A 22922-nucleotide genomic window follows, 5' to 3' on the forward strand; every position below is an offset into this window, starting at 1 on the left:
GAATCTGGTAACTTCGCTTGTCATGAAAGCTGTTTTGCTTCAATCTCCGTTGTATAAAAATGAATCTGTGTGTCACCAATTTAAGAAATCCATAACGCCGCCTAAACACCTGTTGTCATACTCCAGACAGGCTGACTTAAACTTAATGCTCTTAAGCGTAAGAGAATTAAACACGATAACAATGTCGAGCAGCACAATGGAAACCATCTTCGCCTGTACAAACAAATAAGAAAAACTGAGCTGACTTTAACACACTTGATTAAATACATTCATGACTGAATGTTCGTGTGAAACACGCACATTATCATGAAACGAACTACTCTACTCCGTGGGATACACAGCTTTCACAAAACTATTACCAAACCCATGCTTAGGCGGCTGACCTTACCTGGGAATGCAACTTCTGGATAAACCGGTGAACACGAAAGCTTGGTCGGGGAGGCACGCAGCTATATCCCAGGTCTACGTTACACATATTTCATCATTTGTAACCGTCTTATCCTCAAAGGAAACTCCTTTTTTTAATTCGCTAGTCGTGCGAACGGGTTCGGTGAATGTGCCGACAGTTTCCGCTGGTTTAAACGCAGCACTTCAGTCCGTATCCTACTTCATTGACGACACACTGACACACTCCTCAGAGTTTAAATGAGCTAAGCTAACCTAGCTCCATCCATGGACAACAGGGATAACAGCAAGTGGAGGGAAAGGCGGCGCAAGCGTGCCATCTACCGTCAGCTAGCGAGTACGTCCAGATTTCCCTTTAAAAAGTGTTTGCTCTGCTTTATCCTTACTGATATAAACCCACTCTAACCACCGAGTGGTGACTTTAATGCTGACTTCTGCAGGGTCTGAGACAGCTAATCGCAGTAAATCGCTGTTTAGCTAACCAAGCTAACTTATAGCAACAACTCAAAACTTCGTGCCTAGCGCCTACGTTTCCATGACAACCTGTATGGTTAGACCTGGTAGCCTTAAGGGACAAATTTAAGAGCTTCGCGGAAGTAGTTGATTAGAGAACGTCACCAGCTGTACTTTTTTCAAACTATTAGAGAACTGACATTTTAAACGGAGTAATTGGTTTTTAGACCGAGTTAAAGAACTTAATTTGAGTTTATTGATAACATAATAAAAGCATGTTATCGAATTGGGGAAGCTGGCTCGGCATAGAAAACGAAAATAGTCAAGTTAAAGAGGTTAAAGAAGAGCCTGATGTTAATGAGGAGGAGCATGGCGTAAACAAACCGTCTGCTGGTGCTGACATTGAGCAGACCAGTGCTTGTGAGGAAGATGCTCAGCCGCCTCAACTTCTCCAAAAAGCCAAAGGCTTCAGTGGTAAGTGTGATAAAGTATTAAACCTTGCAGTGGTTGTACTAGCAGACAGCTGAACGCTTTGCTGTAGCAGTAGGGCCCGTGTGGCCTCCCTAATGCCTGCTGTACCCGCTTCTTTGCAGGTTACATTTATGATATTGCCAGCAGTGCCTCAAAGAAACTGTCCGAGTCCTTCGTTGAGACAGCACAGACCCTGAAGAAAAGTGTGGAGGAGGGGAAGATAAATGGGATGATTGATAAGGTACATGTCCCTTGGTGTATGTCTTAAACTAGATGTTTTCACCTTCCTCTTTCTTCTAACGAAGTTTGGCCTGTTATATTTTTGTATTTTATTCCCTCAGACCATTTTGGGTGATTTCCAGAAAGAACAAGAACGGTTTGTCCAGGAGCAAAAAGCAAAAAAGTCAAGTAAGTACTGTATAGTGGGTTAACTTCTGTATTCAGTATATCTGCATGATGTCCCAGTACATAATATTATAACTACAGGCCTGTATTGTTCCTGCTGTAGGTGCTGCTGTGCCACCTTGGGTTGGTTATAATGAAGAGGACACTATACAGCAACAGATTTTGGCTCTCTCAGCTGTGAGTATTGCCACTTTTGATGTAGAGCAATAGTGTGCATCACTATAATTTCAAGAGAAATTCAACTTCAGTTTATTGCTTTGTTTGTTGACAGGACAAAAGAAATTTTATGCGAGATCCTCCTGCTGGGGTGCAATTTCCCTTTGACTTTGAGCAAATGTATCCAGTCGCCATGGTGATGTTGGAGGAAGATGAGCTCCTTCGGAAGATGCGCTTCCATCTGGTCCCCAAACAGTGAGAGTGTTGTGACAGTCACGTACTTTACCCTGTGTTTTTATCATGTCCACCCCTGCATAAGAGGGAGTTTATTAAAAGCCGAAATATGATGACCGCCTATTTCTCTATGTCATTCATTTTTAGGGTGAAAGAGGAAGTCTTCTGGAAGAATTACTTCTACCGTGTGTCCTTAATAAAACAGTCAGCTCAGCTCACAGCTCTGGCAGCACAACAGGCTGCAGAGCTGAGAAACGTGGAGAAAACTGGCAGCAGTCCTGAGGCTCATCATCAAAAGGGTGAAACTATAATGCCTGTGTTTGATTTTAATGTTCTTGTCAAAAGAGAAATAAATAATGAATTTCAGTTCATATTCACTCACTTTTAAAAACCAAAAATAGTGATATCATTGTTACTATTAGAGGGTTAGGGTGAGATTCTGCTGAATATTTTGATTAAACTGATTAGTTAACTACAATAAACAGTATTTTACCTTTTGTTTTCGTGACATAATCTGCTTAATAGCAATTCTAATACCAGCACTTAAAAAAATAGTGTGCACTAAATAATTACATATGAATTATTATCAGTCGACTTTGAATGTCTCTGCCGTACTTGTACTTTTGAACTGACAGCGTATGTATTTGTACAACGATTTGATGATATTCTAAAATTGGCCTTATATTTAATTAAACATTGGTATTAAAAAGTTCTAAAAAGCCCTGAAATGTAAATTGCTGTTACATGTAGATGCCCTGATTTATCTTCTTGTTGAGAAAGTATGAATATCACCTTATTGTTTCCCTTTAATACTCTTGAGAGATAATGTCAAAAATGAATGTCTGCAGATGCAGTTAAGCGGAAAGCTCCCTCTGCCATTCGCAGCACCAAACCAAAGTCAAGTGAGGTAAGTCACCTGTTTTCAAAGAATAAAAAAAAAAAAGATTCATGCATAGCAGTAATTGGACTAAAACGATTGTAGTTGGAGTCTGACCTCCTTCTGTTTCTGTCACAACAAGGATGAAGAGCAGATCTCCACCAGCCCGTCTGTCTCTGAATTTGTGAGCGACGCTTTTGACTCGTGCAAGATAAATGAGGACGACCTACGCAAAGAAATGGAACAGCTGGTTCTGGACAAGAGGGGACATCCAAACACACAACAGGGTAAGTTTTTCTTGTTGAACTGGGCTGTCACGTATAGACGAAGTTCACCAGAGTTCAGTGAGTGATTCAGCATTGGGCTTTTCAGAGGAGACTGCTGACTGGGAGCGAGAGCTGCAGGAGGAACTCCAGGAGTACGACGTGTTGGCTGATAATGACAACCGTGATGACAACTGGGACAGGGAGATTGAAGAGATGCTAAAGGAGGACAGTTAGAGCACTTACACAAGCTCCTCCTGCCTTAACTGTTCGAAGGACACCTTCAAGGTCAGAAACCGATCGTGACTACAGATTTAATGCTCCCACTGGAATCATTCCTTACAATACTGGTCCTCCGAGAACTATCCAGAAGGAGAAATACAGCTGAACATCAGTAAGACTTCACTGTGCTATTTCTTTGCCTGAATCGTTTTGTTTTTCATGAATAAATATTCAGCATTGCCTCCTGTAGTTAGAAGAAAAGGAGATATTGTCCTGCATCTCAAGTTTATAATGTGATACTGAGGAAATTTGCCTCATACTTGACGTCTGGAAATGAAGGGAGACTGTGCAACTTCTGCTGAGCGGTGGCCACTGCTCCAACGAGTGGCAATTAAAGGATAATGGTCAATGCTAAAAATACTGTTAAGCTACTTTAGCTTAATAACAGTAGCACAAGTCGGGAAGAGTCACAAAGTCAGCAAACTGACTCAGCAATGTCTGTCTAATGTTTGCAAGCATTAGCTAAGGTCAGACTCCATAAGGTACCGGTCATACCAGACCAAAGTCTAGACCAAAACCAGGGATTCTGTTCTATCGAGAAAATGTGAAAAAGTCTGTAGAATTGTTCATTTGTAAATAGAATTTGACCGTTTGTTTTTCAGAGGAAGAACGTCCTGGGTTTTCTCTCAAAAGATACATCTCCTCACTTTCAAGATAGATTTTAGGCAAAAAATACCATAAAATATAATGATAATCTCAAGTTCATCCTGATGAAAATAAATATCGAGATTGTAGCATAATAAATATACAAATGCAGCCCTGATGTTTAAACTCAAAGCTTCACTATGAAGAATGAAATCATAGACCCGAGGCTTTGATGGGTCCCTCTCGCCTTACTGATGCTCGTTGTCTGCCGCAGAAATAACCTGAACCAAGTCCGAGGATTATTTCATGTGACCAGTGCGGTGTATTTTTGAGCAAACTGTATCCCATAACTGAGCCAACTATTTTTTATAAATGGAAATGATGCTGTGTTGGTTGCTGTGTAATATGAGCCTATTTTAATATTTGTAATCCACAGTGTATGTCGTGCCTGTAATGGACCTTTTACCCAAATGACAAAATGGATGACTGAACATAAATGTTTTGTTGTGATCAAATGCTTTGTCCAAACAAACTTTACACCAGCAATGATTCAGGAAAATACACCCATTGACTTTTGTGTTTATACTTACTGTACGTGCACATTTCAGCGTAGTGTTTTATATTAAACCTCAACATTTATTACTAACTAAACTGTGCTGACTTTTTCTTACACTAACGCATGTGATTCTGTCAAATTTCCATATGGGTTGTGACTGAATACCGCACTGAATCAGACATATGAAACCAAAGTGCAGCTTTTTAAAACTCTGCTTTCTGAAAAACTCTCCTGCACACTGAGCTTTCCACAGTGACTAAACCCATTTTAGTCAATGTGTCGCAACACTTTGAGACCATTTATTCTTTTCATCACTAAGACTGGGCAGTTCACTCCTCATCTGCTGTGAGTGACCAGAGGAGGATGAATGACAGGAAACAAGCTGTTTTTGACAGTACAGCCTCTCTGGCTCTGGAGCACTCTTTATTACTGAACCTGACAGAAAAACATTCCTCCTTTTTCCATTTCAGACACTCTAAGTAAACCTACACAATGCATCCTCTGTAAGTAAACATAAGTCCAGTAATGTAATACACGGGTCGCACTCATGCTGTAACTACTGTACTCAACATCACAATACAGAATGCCACAGTCACACTTCTGAGATACAGTATGTCACACAGAATAAATTACACAGGAAAAACTTGTTTGAAGTTATATATATATATAGAGAGAGAGAGAGAAGAAAATGCAATGAAAAACCTTAAAAAAAAGTTCCAAAAATATATATTTCAAACAGTTTTGGTTTAAACAACAATACCAGCTTCTTAAAAATGTATATACTGTGCAACATAAAAATAAAATACAGAAAGAATGCCATTTCATGATAATTGTACAGTCCTGTGTCCAAAAGGCATTTGTTGTGTCTGTGTTTTTCCTTTTTTTCAACCAAGTGGAAACTAGGTAGTTCATAACAAGAAAAGAAAACAAAATCTTAATATTCTACTAAATTTTATGACACTATTGCTATTTTATGCACAGTCGTTTCAGTCACAGTAGTAAATGGGTAGTTTTCATGCTGTGCAGTGTGTCACAGGTGGCTGTGAAGGCCAGAGGGTCTTGGTGTTTTTGTATTAAATCACTACCAACGTGGGGTAAACTGTGAAATGGCAGTAAACTCTGCCTCAGCTTTCAGTCGTCACGCTGGTCAGAAGTCTGTCACTAAATATCAACACTGTTCACTACAGCGTCTAGCCAAAGAAGGAAACCATGGGTTAAAGTATGCTCCCACTTTATCTCCAAAAACATTCTCATTCTTAAATCCAATCACACCTGTTCCATAATACATTTCTGTGACATACACAATATGTAAAGTTAAAGTTGCATTTATCAATATTCAACTGGTAATTGTTTGCTAGCATGCTGTCCATAAGCCTGTGTGTCTGTTAGCCTGCTGTGGAGTTCTTCTGCCACCTTGTGGACCAAAATTGATCAATGCAGCTTTAATTTAGAATAGCCTGTGTCTTAAGGGATAAACTCAGGTATTTTTAAACCTGTGCCCTATTTTTGCGTACTTTGGCTTTGAAATTATTGGTAGGTACAAATGTGTTGGAATTGATCCCGTAGATTGCTTCAGCCAGCAGCCACAAACGGGCCACAGTGGCTGTAATATCGTCCTTTGGGGCAATTCAATTCAATTTATTTTGTATAGCCCAATATCACAACAGAGTGTCTCATAGTACTTTACAAAGTTCACTGAAATAGACAAGTGTAAGCGAGCAAACAATATAATAAAGAGTCCAGCAGTCGATGAGGCCAATGGATCAGTCCGGTGGATCAGTCCGAGGCATCACCTGCCCTTTATGACCCTCCTTCTTCGGGAAGGAAAAACTCAAAAAACCCAGTGGGAAACCTCGCACATCGAAGTACATCCACTAAAAGTGCTTGTTTTTGCCACAGAAAGGCTCCGATTGTCATTCAAAGTGTCTGACAGCATTATGGAAAGGATCCCTACAGAGATAGAACTTTAAAATGCTTTTTTAATACAGAAACAGCTGTTATATCACTTGGTTCAAAGCCACCAGACTCCCTTGACAAAAACAGTGATTCTGTCTCACAGAACAACGTTGTTGCTTGTCAACTTTACTGTGACTTTATTGTTTCAGCATGTTTTAACAAACCAATCGAGGCAGCAGTGGCTTAGCAACTCCCTTGTTCTGCGAGGTAAAGTTACTGTTCTTGTCAAGGTAGTCCGGTAGCTTTGAACAGCTGTTTCTGGTTTTAAAGGTCTGTCTCTGTAGAGATCCTTTCTGTTAAGTTGTCAAACATTTTGAATAACAATCTGAGCCTGTCAGTGGCAAAACAAGCACTTTTAGTGGACGTGCATCGACTGGGGCGATTGCCCCTAAGGATTACATTGTTTCTTTGATTCTTGATTGATTGGTTCTTGACTTCTGCAGCCCATTTGCAGCTGCCAGCTGAAGCTACTGGACCAATTCCAAAACTTTTTGTACTTACCAGTAATTTTAATCCCAAAATGTGTAAAAAATAAATAATAAAATAATAATAAGGCAGAGCACTAAAAATACCAGTTATCCTTTAAATTTCCCCTAGACAACACTGATAAGATATTTAAAGTGAGTGGAACGTCATTGATTTGGCCAAATGTTTTCATCTTCAGAAAAAATCTAAAACAGATGCACAGTAGTAAACATGAATAAAAAGAACAGTCAATTTAGTTCTTGCACACAAATAAACTCAGCATATTTACCCGCTACGTTACAGTGGCATGCAAATGCAATTGCTTATGGAGCAATAACAGACTCTTCCATTTGAAATGAATCATCAGTCATAGATTAAGGCATTCAACACGAAGTGGGATCCTGCCATTAGAAACCAATAGACCAGACAGTTAGACTATAGGAGTGATAATGGCCTGTAAACTGAGAGAATACTCATTATACTGTATGACATACAACTTTTTCTGTCTTTAAGCCAGTCATTTCACTTTAGACTGCAGTGGTGCAATACAGTGTAAGTACAGTGGGTACATTTCAAATGCCAAATATGTTGTGCTTCACATAATGGTGAAGTTCGTGATGATCATGAGCCAGTGTTGGAGAAACAAAGGCGAGATGAAACATTATTCTTTGGCTTTTGTTAATGTAATACTTTTGTCTTCCCTTTACAATACATCCTATTCTGTAAGCGTGACTTTTTTTAAATTAAATTCAATGAAGTTCATTAAATATACTTCACAGAATAGAGTGATCACACTGGCTTCGGTCACATCAAAGCCAAGCAGTACGCTCAGTACAGCATCTTGTGGACTGGAAAGCAGCAATAAATTAGGCCGCATTTTTCCTTGGTAACAGTTAACGTCATCACACTGAGGAAACAAGTACCTCAGTAAGAAATACCCAAATAGTGCTACATTGTTTGTCGCAGAAAAAAGAAGTCGAAAACAAAGGCAGAGTTGTGGAGCACATGTATGTGTATGTGTATGATTGAGTTGAGTGTGCTCAAGGTGAACTGGAGTACATACAGCAGAGTATCTGGCAGATGAAGGAGTGTGTGGCGAGTGGATGATGATGATGATGATGATGATGATGATGATGATGATGATGATGATGATGATGAAAACCATGTTTATGTGAGTCCAATTTCCTCCAGTACGCTGCGCGGGGTCTCTGCTTCCTGTGGAGGGAGACAGGAACCACAGCTCCAGTGAAGTGCTTGGTGAGCGACACACCACAGACCGATTACAGCAGATTTCAACATCAGTGGCAGCAGCTCAAACGTGCGCACACACACACACACACACACACACACACACTGTGAGGCCATGTTTGATCTGCTGTAATGTCACCACTGCCTCAGCAGCAGTAGTCGTGGGGAGACAGTTAACATTTAACATGGTGATCATTCAGCTGGTGACTCTGTGAGAACAAGGTCACCCTCCAAATCCTGAATCATTATTTGGGAATTTAATGCTGTAATTAGTTGTTATCAATATTTTTATACTAACATTGAATCAAAATGAAAATACTACACATGTAAAGTGGCTTGTACTGAAGAACCCATAACTCTGTTCACCCCCAAATTCTACATTTATATTTAGGGATTTGATATTAGAATTTGATTTTAGCTCTTAAAGGTGAAAGCTGCCCCGTGGAGTTTTTTGTTTTGTTTTGTTTTTTGGAAGTAAATTAAAGTTTGTTTCAGAATTTCTCAGCAAAACGCGTTGCGTGTATCCTTGAGACCTAACAAATATGTTTCTTTAATCATAAAACATTTGCAACACAAGGTTGAAACTTCGTCGTTTACATTCACACTAGCTAGCTCGCACTCCTCTGGCTTGTCTTTGGAAGCACATTTCAGCCACCTAAGCAGTGAAATAGCATGAATCTGCAGGAGTTTATTCCTCTGCCCGCTTCCTCCATGATGCCGCTAATGGTCCAACTCCACATGGCAGCTTTAAAGCTGAATTAATTTTTTATTTTATAATTAAAAAGAATAAATACATGTAAAGTAAAAAATGGTGGCTTGCACTGAAAAACCTACAACTCTGTAGCACAAATATTAATGTAGAACTCCAAACTCTACGTCATTGTATAAAGCATGGCAGGCACTGTGTTCTGTCAAAACAGGAAAGGCACAGGTGTAAATAGTAACATTAATGATGGCCCCACTAACCATTGTCAGTGAACGAGCATGCACCATACCAGAGCCCTGGAACTGGGTCACCTACATGGAATGCAGCCATCATTAATGTCTGCTGTGAGCCTGTTGGCCTACATGCTTCAAGCAAGTATTTGATATATATTTACTTTTTTGCATCTGCGCTGCGTGTCACAAATAAATGAATCACATCGTAGGCATTATACAGGAAAACATCAGGGTTGGTTGGTAGCTCGTGGCAGAAAGAGAGAGAAACACTTACTTTGGCATCCTGAAAAAGGTTTAGCACAAAGTAAAGAGAGGAGTCTGAATCAGAGCAGGAAGACAGAACTCTTGCTTTATGTAAGAGGAGAAAAACAACCCCCATCCACACAGCCGTCTTCTGAACAGCCACTTCATTTAAAGTGCTGAACATTCGGCCTGGATTGAGAAACTATGCATTATTCACCAATTACAGACTCTTCACTCCTGGGGTCCATTTTGCAGGAATGATGACTCCCCTGTCACCTTTTATGTAGACTAAACATCTTCATCACCGCAGCAAACAGAGCTCAGCACCGCTCAGAAGTGAGGTTATCAGGTTTGTTTCTGACACAGAAGAAAACAGCTGCAGCAAAAACTAAATGTGAGCCTGATCTTTAAAAGTTGTCACATATGAGGGGGGGGGGGGGAAACACTCTGCACACAAGGGAGCAGTCAGTTATATTAAAGAAAGACAAAGAATCATAAACTATTTATTTATTACCCATTATATACACTGATAAAATATCTTCTATTTATGATGGCCTGTCTTTAGTAGGGCGCAGATGAACAATGACAGATTGTAGAAAACATTTTAAGTGCTTAGTCAGTGTGCGTTATGACAGATACAACATTTGTAAGGCTAATTATTTCAAGTGTGTTTAGACGTCTATTATCATTAGAATGTATGAAGCCAAAAGAGCCCTTAGCTTTTTTTTTTTAGCATGAGCATTAATCCACTAACACCACTTACCTTGAGAGTTTATTCATCTACATAGGAAATAATAAGAATCTATAAATAATTTAAGGGATTTTAAAATCTAATTTAAAATGTTGAAATGCTACTTGGTCTTCTAGTGTACGGCCAACAACAGCTCAAAAGCTAAAATTCAAATGATTTAAGGTGAGAAGATGAACACAAAACCGTAACTATCAAATCCACAGGAGACACGATAAAGGTTCCACACAGATTACACGTGACTTCTAACGCAGTCACTTCCCACCCATGGCTGACGTGACGTGATCAGCCAAATGGGCCTAGAGAGCAAAACGAGAGCAATGAGGGGGACCAGTAGAAATATAGTATAAAACTGACTGGATGAACACCTCTGTGGAGGCGATGAGCCTCAAATATTCTTTTTCACACTTCAGTGCTGATGCCTTCAGGGTAACGCCGTACACTTTAACACAGTCAGACACATTTGTGCACCACAGGGGGCAGACTCTCCCCACATAGTTAGAGTGGCAATAGCCGAGATAAAAAGGAAACGTAGTGGGGTTTTTGTGAAGAACTCCCATCAGTCTGACAACTTAGTGTGATAAATGTCTTGAAAACCAAAAACTACAGCAGCCGATTTCAGCTGGTTGTAAATAAGTAGTGTATCAGCAGCTGGTGCGGTTGGCTGAGGCTGAACGTTAACACAAGGTCCACTTTAAGCTGCACGTTCCCTTCGCTGATGAAGGCCAAGCGGGATGAAAGCTCTGTACAAAATCTAGTAAGTGGACGTTGAGTTAAACATTTTCTGTCCAACAGCATACTTTCGGTTCATGATGGCACACACACGGCAAACATTACAGTGGTTATAATAAAGAGGCGTTCAACTGGTGCAATGACAGCAGAAATAAGTGGATGAGTGACATGGCATGTAACAATATATTACACATAATGTATCATACATTATCAATAAACATACTGAGGACTAAGTTCAGTGTGAATGGAGACCGACTGAGGGACACTGATCTCCTTGTCCGTTCCACCAGAAGAGATGCCTCATCCAGCCTTAACGTTTACATCATTTACTGTAGTTTTCAGTTTACTTTTAGTAATGTGACAATGTCGTACCATGACTGTCATGTATCGAACTGAATAGTGAGCTGAGGATATTGTTACAGCCCCGAACCAATGGCAATGACAGGTGCTCAGAGGGCAGAGAGAAAGGGGCCAGGCACTGCGGAGCTCAGCATGCAGGGTGGATAGCAGCAGCAGCAGCAGCAGCAGCAGCAGCAGCAGCAGCGATGGCAGCCAATCAGTACACAGGCACAGTAAAGTACTCATGACGGGGCTGGGGGAGAGAAACGCACACAGCTTAGAAAACAAGACCACAATGAGTAACAACCAACTCGTACAGACACTTTCACAGGACATGCAGGAGACAGTGCAGCAGGCTGGATGGATCACTTAAGACAAACTGCTCTTCCCCCCCACCAATGTTCACTAGTTCATTCATTCACTTTCTTGCCAAGAGTTGGATGAGAGGATAGACACCTTTCTCATGTCTGTACGACAGATATGAAACTACAGCCAGGAGCTGGTTAGCTTAGCTTAGTTAAATTTAGTTTATCTTGGCTTAGCGTACAGACTGGAAACAGGGAAACAGCTAACCTGGCTAGGTTCAAACAAAAACCTCCAATCCACCTACCAACACCTCTAAAGCTCAGTAATTTACGCTGTTAAATCTGCAAATTAACAGTTTTATTGACGAGTTGTGTAATGGAACAGTATGCAGACTTCAGGAATTAACTAGCCCAGCCGTGGGTTTTACCACATAACCTCCCTAGAAAATCCCAAATTGTTGTTTTTACATTTTATTTCCTGTACGGATTAAACAAACCACATATGTGTCAGTTAGTTTTTTACCTTTAGGCAGAGGCAGGATAGCCATTTTCCTGTTTCCAGTCAATATGCTAAGGTAAGCTAAGCTAAGCTAAGCTAAGCTAAGCAATGCTAAGCTAAGCTAAGCTAAGCAAAACTAAGCCAAGCTAAGCTAAGCAAAGCATCTCCTGTAGGTGTCGCTTCATATTTAGTGCTCAGACATGAATATGTTATGTCTTCTCATCTAGATCTCTGAAAGAAAGCATTTCCCAAAATGTCAGACAATTCCATTAGGGTGTCTTTTAATGGGATAGTTTGATGGGGAATTTTACTTTCCCTATTTACCCAAAGTCAAACAATGTTTTCAGGTATTTATGTCTCTGATCAGATTGACGGTAAGATGAGTCAGTGAGCTTCCCTTAATTTAGCTCATATTCTGAATGTGTATTCACAAGTCTGTCTTAAGTGAGGGGAAAAAAAACTATAAAATTCCCCTAAAAGCAAAATATCTCATTTTGAGTGTTACAGGTTCAGAAACACTTTGAACTGTGTGCTGTTTCATTTTCACTGCTTATTACATTACATCTGAAGGCACACAGTCAAACTGTCACCGACCCAAACTGCAGATATTTAAAACATATAAAACATTTTACACATGAATAGAAAACAAAGACAAACACGCTAAGACAGACTGTTCTCATGTACGTGAACATTGTCGTTTGTGGAGAGACTAACTAGTGACACAGGACCAGGAACGAGACCAGGAGCACCGTCTTACCCAACAGGAAGTGAGCTACAGACAGACTGATATACACAGTTAGAAGACTGAGACTAGTTGTGACTAGAGAGCTCTAGCAGCACTGACGGCCTACATCCACACACACAGAGTGATCACCTCAGCAGGTCTAATTCTGGAAGAGACCAGAGGACTCAGAGACCATGTTTGGGACCATGACACCTACGAGGCAAACACTTTCATGAGGACAAAAATAAACAGAACAAAGCACCACTGGTCATTCACTCAGGAACCTACAGCTTCTCCACTTCTACAGAGAGCGCTCGGGGAGCGGGAGGTTAACTGTGCACCATCACAATAACAATGGCCTCTTCATGGGGACGTCTCTGCTCAATTTATCTCTGATGTCTCACATGCGGAGTCAAGCCGAGCAGGAAATCTTCTGAGGCATCATTATTCCAAAAGACGGTTTGCCTGCTGGCACCAAAGTTAGGGCCAGCTCCTGAGAAATGTTTCATTAAAGCCTTATTAAAATAGCTTCTACCAAATCCCCTGTGGTATGTTTTCCATGTAATTACTGCACTATGCACTTACTAATGCCTTAAAGCCGGAGGCACTCATTGCCACTCCTAAACTCAACCCAGGTATTAACTTCATTTACTTAAATGTACATTATGATCAGAGTTGTTAAAAGGCAGACAATTATTTTTGCCCCCAATCATAAAAGTCATTGAATACCTGCGTTTGATCGCTGAAAAGTTCAAGTAATTAGCCTGATTACTAAATTACACTGACAAAGAGTTTGATTACCAAACAGTTTCTCTCTGCGTCACTTGCTGCATGTCAAGTAGCAGAGACATTTTTGGTTATTTAAATAAGCTCTTTTCATTGATCCATACATAATGCTTTATGGTTTTTTGTCAACAAATCCCATGAAAGGAGCAAAGCCAACAATGAACTAACTGATCTAACGAATAATATAGCTCTAATGATGCACCTCCTTACTCTGTTGTAGAAAATATATAAATGAGTCACACCGTTACACCAGCTCACTGCTGCCAGACTTGCTGGTGCAAAAATTGGGGTTTTGAACCGCAACTTTCTCCCAGTACTTCTATTTTCTATATTTTATTCTATATATTTATCGTGGCTTAAACCGGGACCTGAGAACGTAATTTCGTACATCCTCATGTGTAAATGTGTGTTGGTATGACAAATAAAGTCCCCAACAAGTGCACCATTTACTTTTATTGGAGTACTGTGTGCTAAAAACTACAGTGACCAGCTGTTATAGGAAATGACTTAAAAATAAAACTACATATTTGTGATCTCTACAGTACAGAACAAATGAGTTTGAAGCTAAGTGTGAGGGAAGTTGGAGAAGATTTGGCCTTTTCATGGGCTTTGTTGAGAATAATGCAAATGTAGAATAACAATAACCTTATCCGTTAAGATCCTAATATTAGAAGATGGTAAAACCATCAAATGCGACCACACCCACCTACAGAATTAATATCAGTAAATGTAAATACTGTTGTAACATGATATTGTTCAGAAATCCTTTGCCACAGTTTCAAAATAACAAACTGAATCTTGAATCCAAGCATTTTCATCCAGTGCAGTTAGTAAAACAACCGTCTTCACACAGGCAGCACAGCTCTTTCACTTAACCATGAAAATAGTTACCATTTTCATTTGAATTTTTTTTTTGATTTAAGTGAAATTCCAATTAAGAGTAACTTTTGCATCAATCTACTACAATATTGTTAAAAAAAAAAATCCAAATTTGAAATGTAGTTTCAACCAGATTTAAAGTGCTGGATTATACCGCCTGTTAGTGAAAGTGAGTGTATTCAGACATGTTGGAAACATTCACGGTGGCTCTCATGCCTGTTGTGTGTGTGTATTTTTCACTCAAAGTCGTTCTGACAGGCGCACATGCAGGTATAAGTCCACGGCACGCACAACTGGAAACCCATGCTGACTGACTGACTGCACCAGTCTAGTAGTTACCAAGTGCCTGGATATGGAGGCATGGATGGACTCTAGGCCCTTTACAAGATCTCCTCATTTGGCAAACTTCCCCAGTCTTCACTCTGGCTCTACAAATACAGAATTGAGCCAATCAGAGACCTCTTTCTCTTTCTCTCTTTGGATCGGCACTCTTGAGGTTTTGACCCCATTTCTTTCAAAAGCGAGAATCTCAACAAAACACTAGTTTCATAACGGCAAAGACTTAAAAGGAAAAAAGCCCACATTAAGCACTTACCATGAGCCTTTTAGGATCATAGTACAGTCTGTTCTCTACAGTAAAGCTACCTGATGGTCCTGCTGACTGTAAATCAGCATCCAGCTTCACAGTTTGTCCTCAGGGATTACAGACTTGGCTGGGCAGCAGCTGCCTCACAGCTAATGGTTATGGGCCACATTTGGACTCCCTCACGCTCCCTGACTTCATTGCTCATTTCATTACTCACTTTCTGCCACTTGAGTAAAATTTCAAAGTCAGTGGAGTTTTTAAACTTTGGTGAACTCGTGTTTTATCACACAATATGGCCTCTTATCCATATGGGCTAAATAATGAAGACAGATCTATCACACATCAAAATAATACAGACAAAATAATACTTTTATGCTTGAACATGAAAACTTGCCGTGTAGTTCTTCTAAAATTAAACTCTCTGATGGTTAAGAACAACTTCCCTGGAGCTGCAGTGGAAATGTTAAGGTGATGTAATATTGTCTATAATCCAGCAGGAAAGAAGAGAAATGTGCTACTGCATGAAGCCAATATCTTTTTTAAAGGCTGGTTTTATCCTCAGATTCATGTAGAGTTTGCTCAGGCCTGACTGACACATCCACAGGCTTAGCCCAGAATATCTGTATCAGCGTACACTTTAATAATGTGAAAAATGATATTCTTTTAAGTACATTTGATGCATAGTTTTCTTATTTCAGGTTCACTCTGCAGCTCGTGTGCTACTGGTTATTTTTAAACTGTGAAACGTCCTGCCTTGGTATGTATCATTATCGTGGATCTGAGGGATCTTTGCTAACTTTTTTTGTGTTGCATATAAAAACAAAACATCCATCTAGAATTGGTCGTGCTTACAGTGTGCATCACCTTTCTCCATTGGATGTTAATGTTTTGTCAGCAGTGGCCTGATTTGGCTCCCAGGAACTCATTAGCAGTGGCCTTTTGGCTCAATAAGTTGCGCACACAGATCCAGCAAACCCATCAGCCCACTGACACTGATTAGGTTTATACTGACTACTGTGTGATGACAAATGCTGTTATGCATGTTTGCCTCATATTCAACATTAAAAAAAACTGCCTTTACAAGATCACTGTTTTTCACAATCTGCAGACATCTGAAATGTGATTTGTTCAAGCTTTTGGCTGTGATGTATGACATTAATGGATTGAAGTGAAAGACAGTCTCTTGTGTGCTGACGTAGGATCGCAGCTGCAGTGTTGATTGTTGGTGTGCTGCTGAGTGTGCTTTCGGTCAGCATCGTAATTGCAGGGATGCTGTGGTTTTACTGCTGTAATTATGCTCCCTCTATATGACTATGATACTAATCTAGGCTGGAGGCGCGTGTGTGGTCTCAGCGATGGAGACAATGACAGTTTGTTTTTGGCTGCCACCTGAGCTGCCCCCACTTCACCCATTAAGCAAGTCCGCCACGAGGGTGGAGAATCAAATCATTTTGAATTACAGGGAAAAAAGAGATTAATAAAAGGGAGGACATTATTTCTTTATGTTATAACTAATAAGTAATAATAGAAGGTGAATTCAGTGACATTCTCTTAAGTGTTAAGGAAACATAATGTGGCTTTAAATATGTTTTTCATGTAGATTTGCTGTTGAGGAGGAGATGTTGGTTAGTGCCCATAATTACAGTTACATCAGTTACATCTAGGATTTCAGGGCTGAGATCAATACCAATACACTAACACAACAATAACTTCTATCTAATATCTAATTTCTAGGGTGTATTCCTCACAGTTGCTGATATGTTGTTTCTGCTGGCTTTAGTGTTGTGTGGCTGAATCTATAGTACATCTAAGGCTACTGGTCTAACACTACAGATAGGGTTATTTGGGTTTCTACAAACTGTACCTGCAAACAGGCGCGTCTGAAAGTCTATATTCTGCAAATCACAACAGTAAAGAATACACAGGCAAAGAGAGAAAAATCAGGATCAGGATCAAGCAAGCTAAATGCAAGACAATGAAAGGAAAATCACAAGAAATAAAATGTCAAACATCTATGAGGAAAAAAAGGGCACTACAGTGTATTCATGCTGCGCAGAAAATGAAATTACAGATATATCTAGGAGTGATCACCAGGTGTCCAGCACTTACCAGTGTGAGATAATATGTGAGAAAGGAACACTATGAAGCACCAGCAGCCCCAAATCACCCCTTAACCATTTAATAGAGCAGTGAGGCAAGTAAGACGGGAAAATTGAACAGTGAAGTGCCCCTACAAGCCGAGCGTAAAGAGACTTAGCTTCAGCAACTGTAGTTAAGGTTGTGGAGATCATTTTTGTAAAGACAAGGTCCACATTTCGACTTTAAAATATTCAGTCTGACTTAAGGAAAGCAGTTCAGCTAGTGAAACAGTGTGTTGGGGTGCGTCTCCATGCACCAATATGCATTTTCAATTAGCAAATAAAAAACCTGAGTGGAAACACAGTCCAAATATCGCTAAAAAGTTTTCACGCTTGGCTGGTGTAGAAACGTCGGTGTATTGATAAAGAGTAGTTAAAGTAGTCATAATTACACTGGAGAGTGGTGAGAAGATTATTAATGAAGAAGGAGAAATCACTGTTCCCACACTGATCTCATCAGGATACCTTACCTCCTGTAGCAAGTCAGCCTGCTCAATGGCCTTCAGCACATTCTTTTTGGACGTCTCCTGAGCTTCCCCGCCCAGAAGGAATTCATCCAGAATGAAGTAAGCTTTCTCAAAGTTGAAAATAATGTCCAGCTCACAAACCTGTTTAGAAATGAGAGAACACTGATTATGGGTGATTAGTATTTTAAGTCGAGTTCAAACAGGCAGCAAACGGGTGATTGACCATGGCACGGGTACACAACATAGAAAAGAATGAGCAGAGACGCACGCTGCCAAAATATTTGTCCAGCAGCTCCACGTATCTGTGGATGATCTCTAGTGTGATGAGCTCGTTGTCCTGGTCCTCTATGGCACAGCAGAAGTACAGGCTGGCATATCTGCAACACAATGACAAGCAGGCCAACTTTGACTCGACAACAGCATTTGAAAAACACTCTTTCATTGTGAAAACTGCAACCTGACAAAGTAAACAGAAGAAGAGCTGACTTTAAGCAGTTTTTAGCACTTAGACAGGACCTCCAAGTGATATATACCGTCTCCCAGCTCACTAGAATAGTGCTGAGAAAGCGCTTTTCTGTTATTATTATGGATCGCTGTTTACTGTGTACAGGGTCTTCATTTAAAAGCCAGAAGCCGGATGCAGAAGGCTGTAGGAGTTAAGCTTCATTCTGCCATGGTCCTTTATCCCTGATAATCCCTGAGGCACCCTTTAAGCATGTGATGATTGGCTAATAAAGGAGCTGGTCAGTTGATCCCTCACAACCAGCAGAGCAGGAGGGCACAATGGACTGGGCTGTAGACTTTAGAAAGGCACGTAACAAGTCTCAAACTCGACAGGTCCGGACCTTGTTGGAGATATGGGCGCCTGTCATTCAATGAACTTCAATGGGCTTCCTTTATTTCTTATAACTGAATGCGTGGTCTCCTCTCTCCTTGTCTGCTGTGTGCAAGTGAATGCAAGGCACAGCCAAGCTGAGGAAGCACAAAGGGTTCAGTTCAGTCCTTTAGTTAGTCTGTGGCACAGAGAAGTGAAACAGCACTTTCACTGTAGCCGACTCGTATATCAAGTCAGCAGGCACGGCAAGAGGAAGCCAAGGGGTCAAACCTTTCAAAGCAAACATATAACTCTATGTAGAGAGGGTTCCTATTATAATTCTCAGTGTGTTAAACACGGATTAAGTTTTGCACAATGCCACTTATTGTTTCACACAAGCTCAGAGTCTCACTAAAAGCTACATTTTCAATTGTTACATATCAAGGCAATTTCATTTGGCAAAAATGTCCACCAGCAATGGGTTCAGCCTCATCCGCTGCTCTGCTGCTTTTCTTTGTCATATTTGATAGTAAACTAAATATATTTGGGATGGCTGAAAAAAAAACGAACAATTTTACTCACGTCACTTTGGGCCGTGAGACATTTTTCACTATTTCTTGACATTTCATAGACAAAACAGTTCATCACTTCACAAAGTGACAAATGACAAAATGACAAATAAAGTGATAGTGAAAACAATCGGTACTTGCAGCCTGAGACATGCTATATGTCTTCATGATGACTGGCTGTTGCATCATGTTAAGAGCTCTCACTAAAACACTGTGTTATGTTTCAACACCGTGGAGGTTGAAACGTGAGTTGCATTAGACCTCACTACAACTGGATGCCCAGATCTCATCTGTCAAGATCCTTCCCCTTTTCAGCCGTTATATTTCATACCATGCGACTGTACATCATGAACAGCCTAAAACAGCAGCAACAGCTGTTGTCTTTTTCACTGGGTGTCCTCAGGCTGAATTGTGGCTGAGGGACAAATCTTGTACCCACAAATCTGACCTGACACCTTGTTATTTTCATTCCCTCTCAAGGAAGTGACTTGTCAAAAAAATAATAAAATAATAAAAAAAACCATCTGCCTCAACCAATACTGGATCATGTTCTCAAAGTAATTACTACTCTTAGACCTCTTCACTTTCACCTTCAGCAAAGATATTGTTCACTTTTGGCACTGAATGATTACATCAGCCCTCAGACAGCTGTGTCCAAGAACTCTCTTTTGACATGTGAGTATGTAGGACGCTCTCTTTATTGAGAGCTGAGAGCCACACAGAATAAATTCTGACCACTGCAGCACAGCCGGATGTAGAGGCAGCAGCCCTGATCACTGATATAATGACACTTTCATGCCTTCAGTGACACACGGAAAACACGGTACATGACAAAGTAAATTACTTTAAATTACTTCAAGTTAAGAGGAAAACAAACAAGTGTCTGCTTGTGCAATGGTGCAAAGTCGCTGAGCGGCCAGCACCTCTCCTGTTTGTCTGTCCCTGTTGGGTCACCCGGGTTCACCCACAGTCTGCCTGCCCGTCCGCTGGCACAGCAACAGGATATAATGAGGCGAAATTAATGCTGTGTCTTGCTGTAGCGTGCGATGCCTTTGTCTCTTTGATAACACGTTCTCCTGATTCTCCATCTGAGCTGTGTCCATGAATGACGGCTCCATGAATTGCCCAGGAAAGTGTGAAACAACCAGTTCAACCAGAAGACATTTTCCACATATACACGCCTAACGTCTACCCACCTCTTATATACCACCTTGAGGTCTCTCCACTCCAGAAAGCTGCACATTTTGGGCTTTCGAGCCAGAACCGTCTGCACCAACTCTCTGGTGATCTTCTTTTTCTCTTTATCAGACAAAGGCACGTACCATTTCTGGAGCCGGAGCTTGCCTTGTCGGCTGAATAGCAGCATGAACTGCATCTGAAATGAAGAGATGAGAAATAACAGAGAGGCTGTGAAACATAATGAGAGATGAGAGGAAGGAGTGGGTGGTTACAGACATCCGCAGAAAGAGACAAAAAGCATTCAAAAGACCACAGACAATTACTTTTGATGAGAGAGAGAGGATGGAGTTAGACTGATCCTGACAACTTCAGTCAGATTGAAGAAATTCTTAAGATGAGAGACAAAGTGAACTGAGTCAGATTCTTAAACCATTTGTATTAAGAGGATACCCCTTCATGTAATAATTAAATACAGACTGTCAGCAGCATAGTTAGTTATTAAGCTATTTCTGCTGCCATGTGTTAAAGATCAACTATCTCACTTCACGTTCAAATCCAGCATGAACACATGAACTGAGACGACATATCCCGTGTTTTCAATTCAAGGCACAATGAAAGACACAGACTGTCATTTTAACAAAACATTTTGAGGCCAGCTGTCTACAGTTTTACCAAAAACATGACAGAAACCTTCATCTCTGTCCCGTTATGTGCACAGCCTGGCGGAAGCACCGTTATTCAGCCGTTAGCATTAGCCACCGGCTCAGCCACCGGCTGCTCTGTTTCCCATACGACATGCGACCAGGACTGTGTGTACATTTCTAGAATAAAAAGGTGAATTAATACACATTCAAAACTACTTACCTTAAACGACAGCACTGTATCCTCCTCTGAACAACTGAGCCATCCAACGCCGCCCTGAACTCTACAGGCACAGTTGGCGTCTAGCTCCTGATTGGCCAGTGAAGCGCTCGGGACGTTTTCATTGGATAATATTTCTGTTTCTCGGACAGGCCCCTCCCACTCAAGGCTTTAACTCAAATTCGCGGCTGTGATTGGCTGCTTCGCACGTCAGTCAGACCACGAGGAGCCGGATGAGCCAAAACAGGAGCGATAACATCCAGGAGTGATGTTACAGCTAGGACTGATTTCATGCTTTCAACCAGCTTCTGGACCACAGTAACAAACTACAGTAAGAATAAAAACTAACCACGATGTTTGATATGAAAACGTAACATTTTGAAAAAGATAAATATACCATCATATTCATTGTGAACTTCTGAACTTACAGTACTGCAGGACAAAGTTCACATCCATAAAAGCAAAATAACAAAAACGACCCCCACTTTCACTGGATTTTAATGTGAATTCAAAGAGAATATCAAGTCTCTAAAATTTGTAAACTCTACAAAAAAAAAAGAAAAAGAGCCGTCCAACTGAATAGTGACCTCTTTAAATAGACATTACACCATTTTGTGTTTTGTTTTATTTTTTGTTAACTGTACCTAAATGCACTTTATCTTTCCCAATTATATTTCATTCTTTAAATTCATCTAATTTAATGTCAACTCTGGATTCTCTGCATATTTTTGTTCAGTATGTGTCTTCACTGTTTGAATAAATTGAATGCTAAACACCAAGTGGTGTCTTTCATATGGCGTTTGATGGTGGACAACATTACAAGTAATGTACAGGCTCACAGTATGTTCAGAAAGTGAGCGACGCTGGCTCACCAATCAATAGCTGACATTTTGGCAAATGGACAAATTTACATGTCTTCTCTGTTGAGGGAACCAGCTTATTGACTCATGCAGGACCATCAGCTGTGGTAGACTGTCAGCACTGTAGGGCCACAGAGAGAGAAGCTTAAAGGGGACATATTATGCTAAATGTACTTTTTATTGTCTGTTCAACATAAATATGTGCCCCTGGTACAAACCCTCAAACTATAAATAAAAGCACCACCCTCTCTCTTTTTCTCCTGCTCCATCTGCCAGTAAATATGTGTAAAAATGCTGTGTTTAGTTTTGGCCCTGCTTGTGATGTCACACACTTGTAGAAACAGGTGCTAAAAACAGAAAGAGGGTGACAAGTGCTGTATGCAGTATGCACAGGATGGAAATATTTGTTTTTTGAACATTACAGAATGTAAACATATTGTAGTAGGACCCCCGAATACAAGATTGAACATAAAAATGAGCAGAATGCGTCTCCTTTAAAGGACTAGTTTGACATTTTGGAAATGATGATAATTCCTTCTTAGACGAGAGGCATGATGTGTCTCTCATGTCTGTAAGGTAAAGTTAAACATGAGGCTGCAGCCAGCAGTTAGCATAGCTTAGCATACAGACTGGAAACACTGGGAAACAGCCAGCCTGGCTTTCACCAAAGTTCAAAGTTCAAATGATATATCTCATTTGTTGAAATATGAAAATGTAAAAACCTGTAATTTTCAGAACTGTCTCTCGCCTGGCAGCGTTGACTTTACTGGAGTCTCTGCTGGTCACCTGTGATTGCTGTGAATTCAGGTGAGTCTTTGCCTGACACGTCCTCCATGTGCTCACACACATACTGTAGAATGATTCTCTTATGATTCATGAAGTGACAGTAGGCACCACA

General features: G+C 40.5%; 3 protein-coding genes across 5 annotated transcripts in view; 1 reads left to right on the forward strand and 2 right to left on the reverse strand.

Moving 5' to 3' along the window:
* shroom2a (shroom family member 2a) overlaps positions 1-611 on the reverse strand; it is a 32724-nt gene extending 32113 nt beyond the window's left edge. Inside the window, exon 1 of the mRNA XM_070832046.1 lies at positions 389-611. The gene's annotated coding sequence lies outside the window, so the exon portion shown is untranslated. The remainder of the gene's footprint in view (positions 1-388) is intronic.
* Positions 612-1037: 426 nt separating this feature from the next.
* Positions 1038-3602, forward strand: LOC139202492 (synapse-associated protein 1-like). Its single transcript, XM_070831997.1, has 9 exons — positions 1038-1332; positions 1452-1570; positions 1671-1737; positions 1838-1911; positions 2006-2145; positions 2272-2423; positions 2973-3031; positions 3144-3288; positions 3374-3602. Exons 1-9 carry the CDS (start codon positions 1134-1136, stop codon positions 3499-3501), a joined length of 1083 nt encoding a protein of 360 aa, XP_070688098.1. The 5' UTR covers positions 1038-1133; the 3' UTR covers positions 3502-3602.
* A 3618-nt stretch (positions 3603-7220) lies between these two features.
* LOC139202444 (AP-1 complex subunit sigma-2) lies at positions 7221-21222 on the reverse strand. 3 transcript variants are annotated; one of them, XM_070831925.1, is made up of 5 exons: positions 21168-21222; positions 20321-20499; positions 18010-18118; positions 17745-17882; positions 7221-8323 (listed from the first exon to the last, which is right to left on the reverse strand). In XM_070831925.1, the coding sequence occupies exons 2-5, from the start codon at positions 20497-20499 to the stop codon at positions 8276-8278; spliced, it is 474 nt and encodes a 157-aa protein (XP_070688026.1). In that variant the 5' UTR covers positions 21168-21222; the 3' UTR covers positions 7221-8275. The 3 variants fall into 3 exon arrangements, with proteins under 3 accessions (XP_070688026.1, XP_070688028.1, XP_070688027.1); XM_070831927.1 differs by lacking the exon at positions 7221-8323 and adding an exon at positions 10086-11610; XM_070831926.1 differs by lacking the exon at positions 7221-8323 and adding an exon at positions 14805-14978.
* Between the last annotated feature and the right edge of the window lie 1700 nt (positions 21223-22922).

Source organism: Pempheris klunzingeri, chromosome 6 (genome assembly GCF_042242105.1).
Source record: "Pempheris klunzingeri isolate RE-2024b chromosome 6, fPemKlu1.hap1, whole genome shotgun sequence".
NCBI classification, from domain to species: domain Eukaryota; kingdom Metazoa; phylum Chordata; class Actinopteri; order Acropomatiformes; family Pempheridae; genus Pempheris; species Pempheris klunzingeri.

What these genes read in the sequence shown, in the direction of transcription:
- LOC139202492 (XM_070831997.1), top strand. Translation starts at nt 1,134, where the DNA reads ATGTTATCGAATTGGGGAAGCTGGCTCGGCATAGAAAACGAAAATAGT. An exon ending in TAAATGGGATGATTGATAAG is followed by an intron (nt 1,571 to 1,670) that starts GTACATGTCCCT and finishes TTATTCCCTCAG; the next exon opens with ACCATTTTGGGTGATTTCCA. An exon ending in AGATTTTGGCTCTCTCAGCT is followed by an intron (nt 1,912 to 2,005) that starts GTGAGTATTGCC and finishes GTTTGTTGACAG; the next exon opens with GACAAAAGAAATTTTATGCG.
- LOC139202444 (XM_070831925.1), bottom strand. Translation starts at nt 20,499, where the DNA reads ATGCAGTTCATGCTGCTATTCAGCCGACAAGGCAAGCTCCGGCTCCAG. An exon ending in CTCAAGGTGGTATATAAGAG is followed by an intron (nt 18,119 to 20,320) that starts GTGGGTAGACGT and finishes ATTGTGTTGCAG; the next exon opens with ATATGCCAGCCTGTACTTCT. An exon ending in TGGACAAATATTTTGGCAGC is followed by an intron (nt 17,883 to 18,009) that starts GTGCGTCTCTGC and finishes ATTTCTAAACAG; the next exon opens with GTTTGTGAGCTGGACATTAT.